General features: G+C 37.9%; 1 protein-coding gene and 1 non-coding gene across 3 annotated transcripts in view; one reads left to right on the top strand and one right to left on the bottom strand.

Annotated features, from left to right (window-relative positions):
- LOC129514521 (thioredoxin-like protein 1) overlaps positions 1-15,110 on the bottom strand; it is a 33,480-nt gene extending 18,370 nt beyond the window's left edge. Inside the window, exons 1-4 of one of the 2 annotated variants that reach the window (XM_055333139.1) lie at positions 14,775-15,110; positions 12,818-12,972; positions 3,191-3,287; positions 611-784 (exon numbers count right to left, since the gene is read on the bottom strand). In XM_055333139.1, coding sequence (XP_055189114.1) covers positions 611-784; positions 3,191-3,287; positions 12,818-12,831 — 285 coding nt within the window. In that variant the 5' untranslated portion in view covers positions 12,832-12,972; positions 14,775-15,110. The remainder of the gene's footprint in view (positions 1-610; positions 785-3,190; positions 3,288-12,817; positions 12,973-14,774) is intronic. The other variant, XM_055333138.1, reaches the window with a different exon arrangement.
- On the top strand, positions 12,153-12,256 carry LOC129514669 (U6 spliceosomal RNA). The gene has a single exon (XR_008665482.1). It is a non-coding gene; the product is annotated as a U6 spliceosomal RNA (small nuclear RNA).
- Positions 15,111-15,482: the final 372 nt, after the last annotated feature.

Genomic DNA, 15,482 nt, shown 5'->3' with positions numbered 1-15,482 from the left:
ATCCAATAGCAAAGGCTAGGACCCTACAACAAAATAAGTAGTTTTTTTTCTTAAGCAGAAAAAAAGAGGAGCAAGAGAGGATACATTAAAAAAGAGAAAAAAAAAAATAAAAGAGAGAAAACTATAGGAAGTGGCAGGAAATGGAGTTCATATAAAAGTCACACATTAAAATTTACATATTATTTTACACAATTGTCTAAAACTGAAAAATTTTCCAATGTACATTTCTTCACATTTTTGGGGAAAATTACATAGATATAGTTTTTAAATTACACATAAGTAAAACATCCATATTATATATAATAATAAGATGAAAATTAAATGTGTATATATATATAAAATGATTAAGTGTTTAAAACTGGCTATTAAGACAATGCAGAAAGATTTTTTTAAAAAGTCGTAAAGAAAATTATTTAGGAAAAATAGTTTGTGATGAGGGCTTAAGATTGTAATACATACAAGAGAAACAAAAACCCCAATAGTAAGCTAATGGAATTACTTTTAAAGATCTTCTTTAAAAGTATTCTTAACTAGCAAAAGATAAGTCAATTTCATTTTAACCAAATAATGACAAGAGATATATCATGATTTCACTTTTAAGTCTACCTACATAGCCTTTGGGAATATCTGTGTCCTCATTGCTTCCAGGGTCATTTTCTAAGTGCTGCTTGATTTTTTCTTCTAATCCAACAGCATCTGCTCCTTGATATTGATCAATTCTCACTTTGTTTCGAAAAAACAGAAATGTAGGTGTTGCTGATATATTGTTGGTGGCAGCTGTTCCCTAGAATTGGCAAGTGAGAAGCCATTAATGAATTAAAATTTATCTTAAACCACTTTAATTTTTCATTCTACATCCCTATAGAAGTTATCACAAGCATGAACAAAAACCACATAAAATAATTTATTCCCAATTGTTTAAGAAAAAGTAGACCTATTACTGAGGGCATAGCTATATTACCCTTACGTTCCCAATGAAGAACATGCATTTTTATCTGTTTTAGTGTTAAACACTTCATCCTCCAGTAGAACAATTAGCTTCCAGTACAGAAATTATGCTTCACACATCAGCTAGCTCTTTTATAACTACGTGCTGTCTCTTAAATGGAGAAGCCAAAAAGTGTATTGATATGTCAACACAAACCACTGTTACTAGGAAAAAGTACAGACTGAAGACCAGTAGCCAGCCCATCTCTCCATGAAAATGAAGTAACATCCTCACCCAACTCTACTTACAGAAATGACTTTGGCCTCCCATCAAATGCAATGCAACATCTATCTTCTAAAATTCTGCTCTAACTCCACAATATTATAAAACTGAGTGGAAATTAGCTAATTAACCCCTAACTTATGACTTACTTTTAATAAGTATAAAGGAAATAGTAAAGCAAATTTGTCATCTTGCATATTCGAAAACTATGAAGAGGTACTACTACATTGTTTAAAGAAAAAAAGCACAAAATTTACATAGAGATGTCTTCTCTAAACCTCAAAAATTGAAAAACAAACAACATGACTGACATTTTAAAACAGTATTGTCCAAAAGAAATGTAAGACACAAATGTGGGCTATACACCAAATTATAAGTTGCCAGTATCCACAAGAAAAAAGTACCGGGAAACAAACGAAATCAATTTTAATAATATTTTTAATGAATCCAATATCTGCATTTTCAACGTGGTCAATGTAAAAAGTTAATGACATATTTTACATTTTTTTCATTTTAAGCCTTCAAAATCCTCTGTGTATTTTACACTTAACAGCACTTTTGGATTTGCCACACTTCAAGTGCGCAATAACCACATGTAGCTAGTGGCTACCATACTGGACAACAAAGCTCCAGAACAGAGTACTTCCAGAGTAGAGAGAGTGAATACTGAAATAAGGGCAAGTGCTGACAGCAGTATTATAGGGTTTAAACCAAACCCCAAATTACTATTATAATTTTTAATTATATTATTATAATATAACCATATTATATATTATATATTTATTATAATATTTAATTATTATAAAATTATTTATATAACAAATATATCATATTTAAAATAGTTAAAATATTTTAAACTATATACTTAAAACTATTATAATTTTTAAGATTATATTATATAATTATATTATATTTTAAATTATATTATATTTAAAAACTATTACAATATTTAAAAATATTTTCATACTCAGAAATGTATTAAAGACAAAACCTCTATTATAATATTTATATTATAAACTATTATATTTTTATATATTACATATTATATATCATATACATTTATATATTATCTTTAAAATATATTTTATTATAAATATATCATATTAACTATAATTTTACTATATTTAATTATATTATAATTGAATATTATATTTAAACTATTATAATATTTAAACTTAATTTTTATATTTAATGTATTATATTATATATAATTATTATATATTTAATATTATATAATTATATTTTATTTTATATTTAAGCTATTATAATATTTAAAAATATTTTATACTATTACAATATTTAAAAATATTTTCAAAAAAAAATATTTTCATACTCAGAAATGTATTAAAGACAAAACCTCACCAAAAAGAAGAGCTACACAACTATTCCTTAGTCAGAATTAAAGACTACATTTTTAGTGTTGGAAGGAAACTTCAAAATTTTTTCCCATAACTCCTCCTCCATATTTCCACATTTGCAAACAGAGAATTGTCACAGAGCCATTCCAACTAAGTAATCAGGGCAATCTCCCCATAACACTGTGTCTCAATCAACAGTAATTAACACTTTCAGTTTCTGCTGAGTATGCAGCTTTGAAACTTCCAAATTGATCAATTCAAATCAAACTATAACCAAGAATTCTCTGCCATGGCTTTGGAATCAAGCAATGCCTCAGGAATAAAAGTTACTATTCTCGATTTGCAAAAGATAATAAATGTAAAACAAAGGACTTCGAGATGACTGATTAGTTGAACAGCTTACTAGTTTTACATCAGAAAGATATTAATATAAACAAACCCAGAAAGAATATTGGACTATCCTTCTTAACTAATACACCAAAATGACATTGTAATAATTCATGTCCATATAAGATTTGAATATATTCAAATAAGTACTATGTGCAGAGAGAAACAAAGGACGATAACAATGTTGAATTTCAAACCAATGTAAAATTTTTTTTAAAGGACTCCTTTCCCTTACCTGACACTGATGTACATCTACTTCCAAGAAAACTGCCTGTGGATACTTATTACTCATAGAACTGAATGCTGGGGCAATCCTTAAACATGGTCCACACCTGTGAGAAAGGTAAAATACACGCTTGGTAAAAGAACAAAACAAAAACCCCACCAAAGACTGTATTAATTTCTGCTCTAAAGAGTTTGTTATTAAAATATGAAATCAAACAAAATCTGATCATCCTGGCTTTAGTCTTTCTAGTCTTTTCCACTAGATTATTTGGATACACTGGCATCAATACCACATTGTCTTAATGACTACAGATAGTTTTTTTTTTTTTAATTTTATTTATTTATTCATGAGAGAGAGAGAGAGAGAGAGAGACAGGCAAAGGGAGAAGCAGGCTCCCTGCAGGGAGCCCCACACGGGACTTGATCCCGGGTCTCTAGGATCAGGCCCTGGGCCAAAGGCAGCACTAAACCACTGAGCCCCCCGGGCTACCCCCAGATATAGTTTTAAAGTCTAATGATGTTGTCTTATAGCTTTGTTCTCACCGAAAGAAATTAAAGATGGAAATAAAAGGAGGAATATACTATGCTTATAAATTGGAAAACTCAATAGTGTCAAGATGTCTATTCTCCTAAATTCGATCTTTACAGTCAATGTAAGATCCCAGTAGGTTTTTTTTGCAGAGGTCCAAAGCTGAGAAAATTACATTACTGGATATTAAGAACCATCACAAAGTTTTATATATTAAGGGTGTACGGTATTGATACAAGAACAAACTGACCAATGTAAAAGAATGAAAGAATGAAAGAATGTAAAAGAAAAGAAAGAAAAGAGAAACAAACTCATCCTATACAGAGTACCCTGATTTATCAAACATATGACACAGCACTGCAGTAGGGAAAGAATGGTCTTTTCAATAAGCAGTGCTGGGTCAACTGGATACTCACATGGGAAAAATAAATGAATATTGGCCCCTATACCTCACACCACACACAAAACCAATTCCAGATGGATTACAGATCTAAATGTGAAAGGTAAAACATAAGGTTTAAAAAAAAAATAAGTTTTAAGAAAAAATACAAATGATACTTTCAAAACTTTGGAATAAGCAAAGATATCTTAAAACGCAAAAAGCACCAAAGAAAAAAGGAAATAACTGATACACTGGAATATACTTGATAAACTGGAAAATAGAAGACCTACCTGTAGCAAGATACCATTTAGAGAGTGAAAAGACCCCACAGACTGGTTTAAAAAAATCTGTAAAACATATCAGAAGGCTTACACTGCTAATATGTAAAGAATTCCTACAAATCAGTAAGAACAAGACTGACACCCAAAAGGAAAATGGGTAAACTCTTAAACCGGTACTTGACAAATGAGGTTATCATGACAGTCAATAAATATGAAAAGATACCTCATTTCATTAGTCACTAGGGAAACCAAGGAAATGCAAATTAAAACTACTCCCACCAAAATAGCTAACACAAAAAAGAATAAAGTATTACCAAGAATGTGGAGCAACTGAACTGTGACTGTGCAAACTGGTATAACAAAGGGGTAGGGTAAAGAAAACTGGCAGTATCTGCTACACCAAGATTTATGCCTCCCTACTGAGCATTTCTGAGGTATATAAACAACAGAACTGTCTAGATATGTTTGTCTCGGGGCATTTGAAAAAATATTGATAGTATTAATATTTCTAATAGCCCAAAGTGGAAACTACTCAAATTCCTATCAACATAGAATGTGCAAATTAACTTCAGTTACTCATACAGTTGAATACTAAGCAACAATGAAAATGAGTGATGTAAAATGTCATGCAGAAACATGGATCAACCTCACAAATAATACTGAGACAAGTAGTACATTATATGATTCCATTTATGCACCAGTTCAAATACAGGCAAAACAAATCAATGGTACTATAAATCAGGACAAAGGTTACCTTTCTGAGAGTTAATGACAGGATTAGGTCATGAGAGAGATTTCAAAAGGCTAGTGATGCTCTGTCCAGAAGCTGATTACGTGGGCATGTGTGTTCAATTTATGAAAATTCATTAAGCTATACATTTATAATTGTGTACTATGTTGCATCTCAATAAAAGTAGAGAAAAAATCTTGGGAAGAGCAGATAAGAACACAAGGAGAAGCAAATTCTGAAGCACAAAATGTTCAAACTCACAAATATTCATCCTCAAGCTATGATTATCTCTCTAGTCTTAAAATTTTAATCAGTATTTTCATCCCGTGCCATTGTTAAGCCTCACACCAAAAAAGCTAAGAAAATAACCAATTAAATTCTTAAATATTAAACCTCATGCTTCTGAAAGTAGATTTTTAGATCTAACAATCCTCAAATAGGTCCTGAGACCAAATTATAAAGAAATAAACATTTACAGTAACTATATCTATATTTAGTTTAGCAAAATACTTCCAGTTATCAGTAAGTCTTAAACATTATGGATAAGAGTACCAACTGTTAGATCCTTTTTGCCATTAATCATTATCTGTCAATCTTAAATGAACACAACTCAAGATTCAACAATCTCATTTCTATACATCATATCCTACCTTAACACTCATTCTCACAGTATGTGTAACAAAGTTCAATGCAATGTTTATAACAAAAAATTAGAAATAATCTAAATGACAATCAACCGCAAAATAATTTAAAATGTTATGACACATTAATACCAGGAGATAAGGATAATTTGTAAATCTGTACTGCTTAAAAGGAAACTAAGTCTCATAATAAAATTCTCTATTACCACATTATAAAGATGTTTGTATACACACACATTAGGTTCACCACCCAATAATCAGTTAATTACTTCTGCAAAGTATGACTGGAAAAGGAAGACAGTTTAGTGGAGATTTTTTTTAATTATTCATACTTCTGTATCCTTTGTTATTTTAGGATGAACTGGTACCTTTATTTTAAAATATTAAACAACCTGAGACTAGAGGATTTAACATTAACTGCATTTAAACAAGTGTCCCAAATGAAGCACACCTATTTATGCTACACCACAATATATTCATTCCTGAAAAAAAAATCTCCCTTCTGCAAATGCATGTATTCAAAGTAAGAAGACGTTTGGGAAAAATAGGACTGAGGCAAACCATTTAACCCACTCAACTTTGTAAAAACATCCCTAACAAAAAATAGTACCGTACTCAGGAGATACTTGGGACAGTCAGGTAGGTGGCTCAGACCTAGAGGCTACCCCAGAGAATATTTAAAATAAAAACAGGACACCTGGGTGGCTCAGTGGTTAAGTGCATCTGCATCTGCCTTCCACTCAGGGCATGATCCTGGAGTATCACCGGGATCGAGTCCCACATCGGGCTCCCTGCATGGAGCCTTCTTCTCCCTCTGCCTGTCTCTGCCTCTCTCCCTCTCTCTGTGTCTCTCATGAATAAATAAAATCTAAAAAAAATAAAAATTTTTTTAAATAAACAAAAACAATGGAAGTGCACATTTCAGGTGCTGTAACAGTCCTCCAGGTGGAAGTGGAGCTCTAAGCCAGTGGGGCTGCAGGAGGAAGTGCAATACTGAGAAATAACCCCTTGAGGGAGTAAGTGCTGAGTACAAGTGTTCATGTTCATGTTCATTTTATTAACTTTAAGTTTCTTAAAATAAACCTTTCAGGAAGCTTACCTGTATAGCTGAGGGCTTGCCTCCTTTCTATCTAAGGTTCTAGTTCTACTCCTCGCTACCTAGGAAAAATAAAATACAAACCACCACAACTTTCACATTATACTGACATCATCACTCTATTCACTCGGCATGTATGAACTAACTAGTGTTAAAATAACAAAATGAAACAAAACAACCCCACTTCTATCTACACTTCTTGTAGATAAAATAACTGTACTAAGATAACTTTTCCTTTTCAAACTTTAACCATATCTAAATCCTCTGTTTTAGTTAGCCATCACAGGTTGTAACTTTATAGTCAAAAATCAAAATAAGTCATAGAACACAGAAGCAGAAATAAATACAATGGCATACTTTCACACTATAATCATTCAAGTGAATTGACTGCTTATTTTAAGTAAGATGTTTGCCTGCTTAATATTAGCATTTAAGAATAAACTCAAATTTCCATTATTACCTGAACTCATGAGCAAGTCACTCAATTTCTCCATGTAAAATGAAAAGGAACTAGATTGTCTATGACCTTTCTCATATCTAAAATATTATGTCCCGGGGCACCTGGGTGGTACAGTCAGTTAAGTGTCCAACTCTTGGTTTTGACTTAGGTCGTGATTTCAGGGTTGTCAGACTGAGCCCCATGTCGAGCTCCACGTTCAGCAAGGAGTTTGCTTGAGACTCTCTCTCCTTCTGCCCCCTTCGCCTCCCCTAAAATCAATCAATCAATCTTTAAAATATTATGCCCCAAATATGCCTGAATTTCAGGATCATACTTCCTTCTCTTGTGTAGCCGTTAATTCACAGCCTTAAGTAATATATAGTCACAGAGCCTCTGAACTTCTAAGTGACTAGAGATCATCTAATCCAGGGGTTTAAAAAAGAAAAAAAAAGTTCCTTTTCTACCTCTGAACCTCTCTTTGACAGAAAGATTATCTGTTAAATCTAATATGTAAAATGGGGGCAGCCCCGGTGGCTCAGCGGTTTAGCGCCACCTTCAGCCCAGGGCATGATCCTGGAGATCCAGGATCAAGTCCCATGTCGGGCTCCCTGCGTGGAGCCTGCTTCTCCCTCTGCCTGTGTCTCTGCCTCTTTGTGTCTCTCTCGTGAATAAATAAATAAAATCTTAAAAAAAAATAAATAATAGTATGTAAAATGGGTATGTAAGAAGGATTCTGGGGGTAGCCCTGGTGGCTCAGAGGTTTAGCGCCGCCTTCAGCCCAGGGTGTGATCCTGGAGTCCGGGATTGAGTCCCACATCAGGCTTGATGTGCATGAAGCCTGCTTCTCCCTCTGCCTGTGTCTTTGCCTCTCTCTCTCTCTCTCTCTCTCTCTCTCAAATAAATAAATAAAATCTTAAAAAAAAAAAAGAAAAGAAAAAGAAGGATTTTGACTTATGTTTTTTTGGGGAAAAAGAACACAGCAGAAAACTCTTTCTCCAAAACAAAAAGAACCAAAGCCACAAAGCTAAAACCTTAAAACTGCCTAACCTAACACAAGTATCGGAGAAGTAAGAACTGAAGATCAAAAAAGTTAAACGACTTGCCCAAGATCAGACACGCTAGTCAATGGCAGGGCCACAATGGAACAGTTAACTCCTAATCCAATCCAAGATCAGCTTTCTTTGAAAGCACCAAGTTAGTTTCATAAGCAAGATTTTTGTTTATAGTCATAATACAAATAATTCTACTTTATGAACTTGACACTTCACTATTTGCTAAAGTAGTCAGTGCTCTGCCTTGAGCAATAACATGTGTAAACACACTGCTGATAAATGGTAAGGAAAACGTATGTGCTTCCTGAAGAGAAATTTTAAAAGTATTTTTCTGTGGGGCACAACTTTAAAGTAGGTAATATCTAGATTAATTATATTTTAATTAGGGCAGGCATAATCATAATTGGTCCTATTAATAACACAAAATGGTTAGCATTCATGGAGCATTTACCGTATGTTATACAATTTACAAAAGCTTTAAATTCATTTAAGCTCTACAATTCCTCGTTTCAAAGTCAAGAACAATTAAATACAGTGCTAGAATGTGATCACAAAATCCAACTCTTAAGAGGTATTTCCCAAACCCCAAACAGTGGCCTACACACTGCTTTTTGTTATTTCTAAATTAACCGCCAAGATTAAAACTATTTATACGCTCTTTACAAAAATCCAGACAGATACCATTTTGCAAAGTTCAAATCCAGGCAAAACTAATTTGTAGTGTTAGAATTCAAGAATGAGAAGAAAGTATGGTGGTGGGAGGGGCATGGGGGTGGAGGTTTTTCATGTACACGTTAGTTAAAACTTATCAAAGTATACACAGATGATTTGTGTACATTTTTGCATGCATGTTATACTTCAATTAAAAAGTGTACTTTTAAGAAAAATTCTCTTCTCTGAGGCTTCACCATGCCCTAGTTCTCTTAAAGCTACCTACCTCATTATCTGCCTGGTCCCTATGGACTACTGAGGCTGCTATCTCTGTAATTCAGTTTGCAGCAATTTTGCAACATATAATTAATATCGTGTGTGCGTGTGTATGTGTGTGTGAAAGATGTATTATGGACAAGATACCATAACCATTAGAACTCAACATCCTAATACACATTAACATTCTTCCCAAATGGTAACAGTAACACCTAACCAACTACAAAGTATGACCTGATTTAGCAAAACTCAATATATGGTAAATACATCTATAAAAATGATACATTCACAAATTCAAGATAAGAATCATTCATACTCCATATCATTTCACTTATCTGTGGAATCTAGAAAACAAATACACAAATGAAAAAAATCGGAAACAGATTCAGAAATACAGAAAACACACTGGTGGTGGTGGGAGGGGATTGGTGAAGGGATCAAGGAGTACAAACTTCCAGTTATGTAGGCATGGGGATGAAAAGTACAGCATAGGGAATATGATCAATAATACTGTAATAGCTTTGTATGGTAAGAGATAGTAACTATGCTTATGGTAAGCGTTTTGTAAAGTACGTGTTAAATCACTACGTTGTACACCCGAAACTAATGTAATACGGTATGCCAAGTAGACTTCAATAAAAAAAAAGAAATCATTCATACTAAGTTTTATGCAAAGAAAATGTATTTTCTTTTTTTTTTTTTTTTTAATTTTTTTTTTATTTATTTATGATAGTCACAGAGAGAGAGAGAGGCAGAGACACAGGCAGAGGGAGAAGCAGGCTCCATGCACCGGGAGCCCGACGTGGGACTCGATCCCGGATCTCCAGGATCGCACCCTGGGCCAAAGGCAGGCGCCAAACCACTGCGCCACCCAGGGATCCCGAAAATGTATTTTCTTTTAGCACTGGGGCTTACCCATCAGTCATAACAAAACTGGCACTGCTTAAAATCACCAAATGTATCCAAGTATATTCAAAATGAGTAACAGTTTGGAAATAAAAGTTACAAAAACATGTTACCACAGTATATGATTCACATATATAATTTTATCCTCTAAAACAATACTGTTAGGTTACACGTTACTATTCCCATTCTACAGCTAGAGAGTAGAACATCAGAGAGTGAACTGAAATGTCCTGAAGTCATAAGACTAGTTTGCAACCAGAACTATAACTAAATAATTCGAGGCAATATTTACTAAAATACATCAGGCTCTGTGCAATACAGAGATGAATCTGCATTTCATTTCTACTTAGGCTAGAAGAACAAGGACAACACTTTACAATCCAAACTGCATTCAGCAATGGAACCTTAAATCATTTAACCTGTGACTCAAATCCTCCTTTGTAAAATGGGGAATAATTTCAAAGATCATTTTAAGGATTCAGTGAGTCCAAATAAATATTTAAACAAGTCTCTTATGAAAGTAAATAATATGTAAATATGTAAAATAATACACAAATATGACTTTTTGTCTAAAAAAAAAAATACTGGAGAAGGGTGCCAAGACCATTCACTGGGGAAAAGACAGTTTTTTCAACAAATGGTTCTGGGAAACCTGGATATCAGAAACCTGGATATCAACATATAAAAGAATGAAGGTAGATGTTTGGTTGTTTTTTAAAAAAAAATTATTTATTTTTTCATGAGAGAGACAGAGAGAGAAAAGCAGAGACACAGGCAGAGGGAGAAGCAGGCTCCCTGCAAGGAGCCCAATGTGGGGCTGGATCCCAGATCCTGGATCACACCCTGAGCTGAAGGCAGAGTCGCTTAACCACTGAGACACCCAGGCATCCCGGATCTTTATAGCATATACAAAAATTAACTCAAAATGGGTAAAAGATCTAAACTTGAGAGCTAAAATTACAAAATCCTTTGATGAAAACATAGGGGTTAAATCTTCATGACACTGGACTTGGCAATGATTTCTGGAATATGACACTAAAAGCACAAGCAACAAAAGATAAATTGGACTTCACCAAAATTTAAAGACTTGTGCATCAAAGGACACTACCAAGGAAGTGAAAGGTAACCAGTAGGAGAAAATATTTATAAATCATATGTAAGAACTAACAACCAAAATATGTAAAGAGCTCCTACAATTCAGTAACAAAAAAACCAAAGTTTTTTTCATTTCATTCAAAATGAGCAAAGGACTTGAAAAGACATTTCTCCAAGGAAGATAAATGATCAATAAACACTAGGAAATATGCTCAACTTCATTAGTCACTAAGGAAATGCAAACCAAAACCACCAGACCACTTCACACACATTTAGGATGGCTATTAAAATATAAAAAACGTTCGCAGGTATGTAGAAAATTGGAACTCTCCTGCACTGCTGGCGGGAATGCAGAAACGGTGCAACCACATTCTACTCCAGGTAGAAAAAGAAAAAGAACTGAAAGCAGGGACTCAAAGAAATCCTTGCACACCAATGTTGAAAGCAGTATTACTCACAATAGACAAAAGATGCAAACAACCGAAATGTCTATCAAAAGATGAATAAGCAATATATGATATAAAAATACAATGATTAATATTTAGCTTCAAAAAGGAAGTTCTGACACATGCTGCAACATGTGTCAGAACCTTGAAAACATGTTACATGAAGTAAGCCAGAAATCAAAGGACAAATATTATATAATTCCACTTACATGAGGTATACAAGAATAGGCAAATTCATAAATACAAAAAGAAGTTACTAGGGGTGGGAGGTTGGGGGTAATGGGTACAGTCATCATTTAATGCTTTTATCCGAGACAATGAAAAAAATGCTAGGAAACAATGATGATGTTGGTACAACATTGTGAATGTTAATGCCATTGATTTGTACATTAAAAATGGCTAAATGGTAAATGTCATGTTACATATATTTTACAATTAAAAAACTTGAGTGCTCACTTTGGCAGCATATATATTAAAATTGGAACGATATGGAGATTAGCATGGCCCCTGCACAAAGATGACATGCAAATTCATGAAGCATTCCATATCAAGAAAAAGAAAGAAGAAAGAAAGAAAGAAAGAAAGAAAGAAAGAAAGAAAGAAAGAAAGAAAGAAAGAAAGAAAGAAAGAAAGAAAGAAAGAAAGAAAGAAAAAGAAGGAAAGAAAGTACTGGATACCCTTGAAGATTCTTCGACAGAAGAGCGACAATCTGCATAATATTTTATGAAATTACTAGGTTACATACAACGTGAAAGTGGAGAAGAAGGAATAAGGCTTAAAGTAGGGTAGGAAAAGAAATAAATAGGTGCTAGAGAAAACTATGTTCTTGGTCTAAAATGGCACATTAACTTTGATCTAAGAGGTTTTCTACACGATCTACTGGATAGAGTTGTTGGAGGGTCTAATACTGGATGCACAGTTACCCCAGTTGGGTCACACTGACACACAGTTTGTGTAAGAATACTAATGGCCAAAATATTATAGAACTTTAAGGCAAAAACAATCTTACTAGATTAATAAATATCACCTATAAATAGAGAAGTTCTCTAAATCCAAGCATTTTCTTTGCGCTCAGTTTTTTTAACAAAGTAAATTTTCATTGCATCAAAATACCTTTTTAAAAGCATATCACACAGTCCTTTGCCAATCAATGTCTGCAGTTGTTTATGGTTAAATGTTGCCTCATTGTTAATGGAAGTGTTTCCTTAATAGCAAGTTTCCCAACTTTCCTCACTTCGATTAATAAATTATCACTGTCATTTTTTCCGCTACGGTAAAGGAAAAAGAGAGGATTAATTATTGGGGGATGAAAATTATTCACTCCTGTGGATGAGAATTAGAAAAGTAAACTAAAAAGGAGATTCATCATTAAAAGTCATCTCTTCCCTGTTCCAACTTGGTCCTAGGCACTTCACAATCGTACAGGGGTCCCTCCATACTCAACAACACAGACACTACAAAAATCACTTATCGCTGGGAAGACACATTCATACAATTCGGACACTCCTTTTATCCACGTCTTTATAATGAAATCTTTATCTTCCTCAATTCGGTAAATGCGAAAGTCCACATGTCAAACTGGGACTCCATGCCGCCCTATGAAATCCAGTATAATGTCCCTTTTCAATTCTGTAGGAGAGAGACTGGCACAGGAATAAGTCCTTAATTGTCTTCCTATCTGCACCCCTCCCCCAGCGCAAAAACTACCTAATCCTAACGCCACGGCTTATACACGCAACACTTACATTCAGCAGCCACGAATCACTTTTTACGCTGATTCAAAAATCCTTGGGCAGCCCTGGTGGCTCAGTGGTTGAGCATCTGCCTTCGGACCAGGGCGTAACCCCGGAGTTCCCGGATCGAGTCCCGCATCGGGCTCCTTGCGTGGAGCCTGCTTCTCCCTCTGCCTGTGTCTCTGCCTGTGTGTGTGTGTGTGTGTGTGTGTGTGTGTGTGTGTGTCTCATGAATGAATAAATAAAATCTTTAAAAAAAAATCCTGCCTTAGGTGTCAAGTTACCTGGACAATGAGATATGTCACCTGAGCAGTGATAAATGTCGTGGATTTCTCCAGCTTGGTGTAAGCGTGAGTAACCCTCGGGTTTATCCTCACGATAAACGGAGTTTGACCGTCCTGAGTTAGGAGGTAGTGGCCTGCACAGGCGGAGGTCGGTAAACACGCCCTCTGAAACCCTGGCTCTGCAGGCAGGCCTGCTGCCGACACGTCACGCTCACACAGGTGCGCGGCGCACTCAGAACGTTAACTCCAGCTGTCTGCGACCTATAATAAACTACGCTGGGAGTCACCAAAGCCGGTTGGGCTACTTTCGAGATTTCTGTCCTCTTTAAACCATCGGGTCAAAAATGGGAGTCCACACACCATCAAGCTCAAATCCGGGTGTCTGGAGACCTGCATACACGGTGCATCCACTCACTCACTCCTGCAACTTCGGTGACCCGATGCAGCCGCGCACACAGGGGAGCCGAAGTCACGGAGGTACCGGCCAAGCCAGTCGCCAAACCATTAAGAAAAGTAAAGAGCACGCGGGCCCAACGTGGGTTTAAAATGCATCCGGGAAGCCTCACGACTAAGCGCTACGCAGTGTAAGTTGGATATAGCCCCAGCTAAATTTTTTTTTTTTTTTTTAAGAATTGCAGGTAGGGAAGAAAGCCAAGGTGTTGGGCGAATCAAGGTTTTAGGATTGCTAAGATGCAAGTGACAGCTGGCTCCCAGGAGCGGAGTGGACGGGCGAAAGCGGGGGCGGCCCGGGAGGGCCGGGGTGGGGGCGGGCTCCACGGCCCGAGCCCGTCCGCGGGTGCACGAGGGCCGCCGGGGCCTCCCGGGCCGGGGAGCCGGAGGACCAGGCCCCGCACCGTCCGGGCGTCCCCGGTGCACCCCGCGGGCTCCGGCGCGGGAGCCGAGGCCTCCCCGGGCGGCGGCCTGGGGCTGGGGCTGGGGCTGGGGCTGAGGCTGAGGCTGGGGCTGGGGCCGCGGCCGCTAGGGAGCGGGGCCCGGGGAAGGTGGGGCAGCAGGCGGCGACACGCAGAGCCCGCAGCTCGCGCCCGGCCTCACCCGCGCATGGTGAACTTGACCACGGCGAGTCTGGAGCCCGCGCCGCTCAGCTCCGGCTGGAAGTCCGGGTCGCTCCCGACCGGCTTCACGCCCACCATTCTCGGCCCGGCAGGGCGGCCGCGACGCCACCGGCTTCCGAAGTGAAGGCGAAGGCCCGGGAGGGGGCGGGGGCGAGGGCGACGCTCCGGAAGGCCGAGGCCCGGGCGCAGGCGGCGGCGACCGCGGCGGCTCTCCGGGGCTCTCAGTGCCGAGTCACGCCCGGGAGCGGGGCGGCCGAGGGGGCGGGCGCGGGCGCGGAAGGCGGGGGAAGGGGAGGCCTGCGGCGCCCGGCAGCCACCGCGCGGCGGGGCCCTCGGCGCCTGCGCGCCGCGACGTCACTTCCGCGTCGTTTGGTTTGCTTCCCGCCGCCCAATCCTATGACGCGCCGCTGGCCCCGCCCCCGGAGGAGGAGCCCCGCGCCGGCTGGAGCGGCGCAGGCGCAGAAGAGCGGCAGTGGGGGGGAGGGGAAGGGGGAGGGGAAGGGGGAGGGGGCAGGGAGGGGAAGTGGGAGGGGGCAGGGAGGGGGGGCCCGTGGGGTTCTCGGCGCGGCGGGGACTGTGGGCTTCCAGCGGGTCCGCTCGGAGGGGGAGTAAAAAGGGAACCCGTCCCCCCCCCCCCGCGCTCCACGTTCGGGGCGAAGATCTGAACCCCCGAAGTGCTGGAAGATGT

This window comes from Nyctereutes procyonoides, unplaced genomic scaffold (assembly GCF_905146905.1).
Source record: "Nyctereutes procyonoides isolate TBG_1078 unplaced genomic scaffold, NYPRO_anot_genome, whole genome shotgun sequence".
NCBI lineage: Eukaryota > Metazoa > Chordata > Mammalia > Carnivora > Canidae > Nyctereutes > Nyctereutes procyonoides.
Note: the sequence above shows the minus strand (reverse complement) of the source record. Positions and strands in the feature narration are given on the sequence as shown.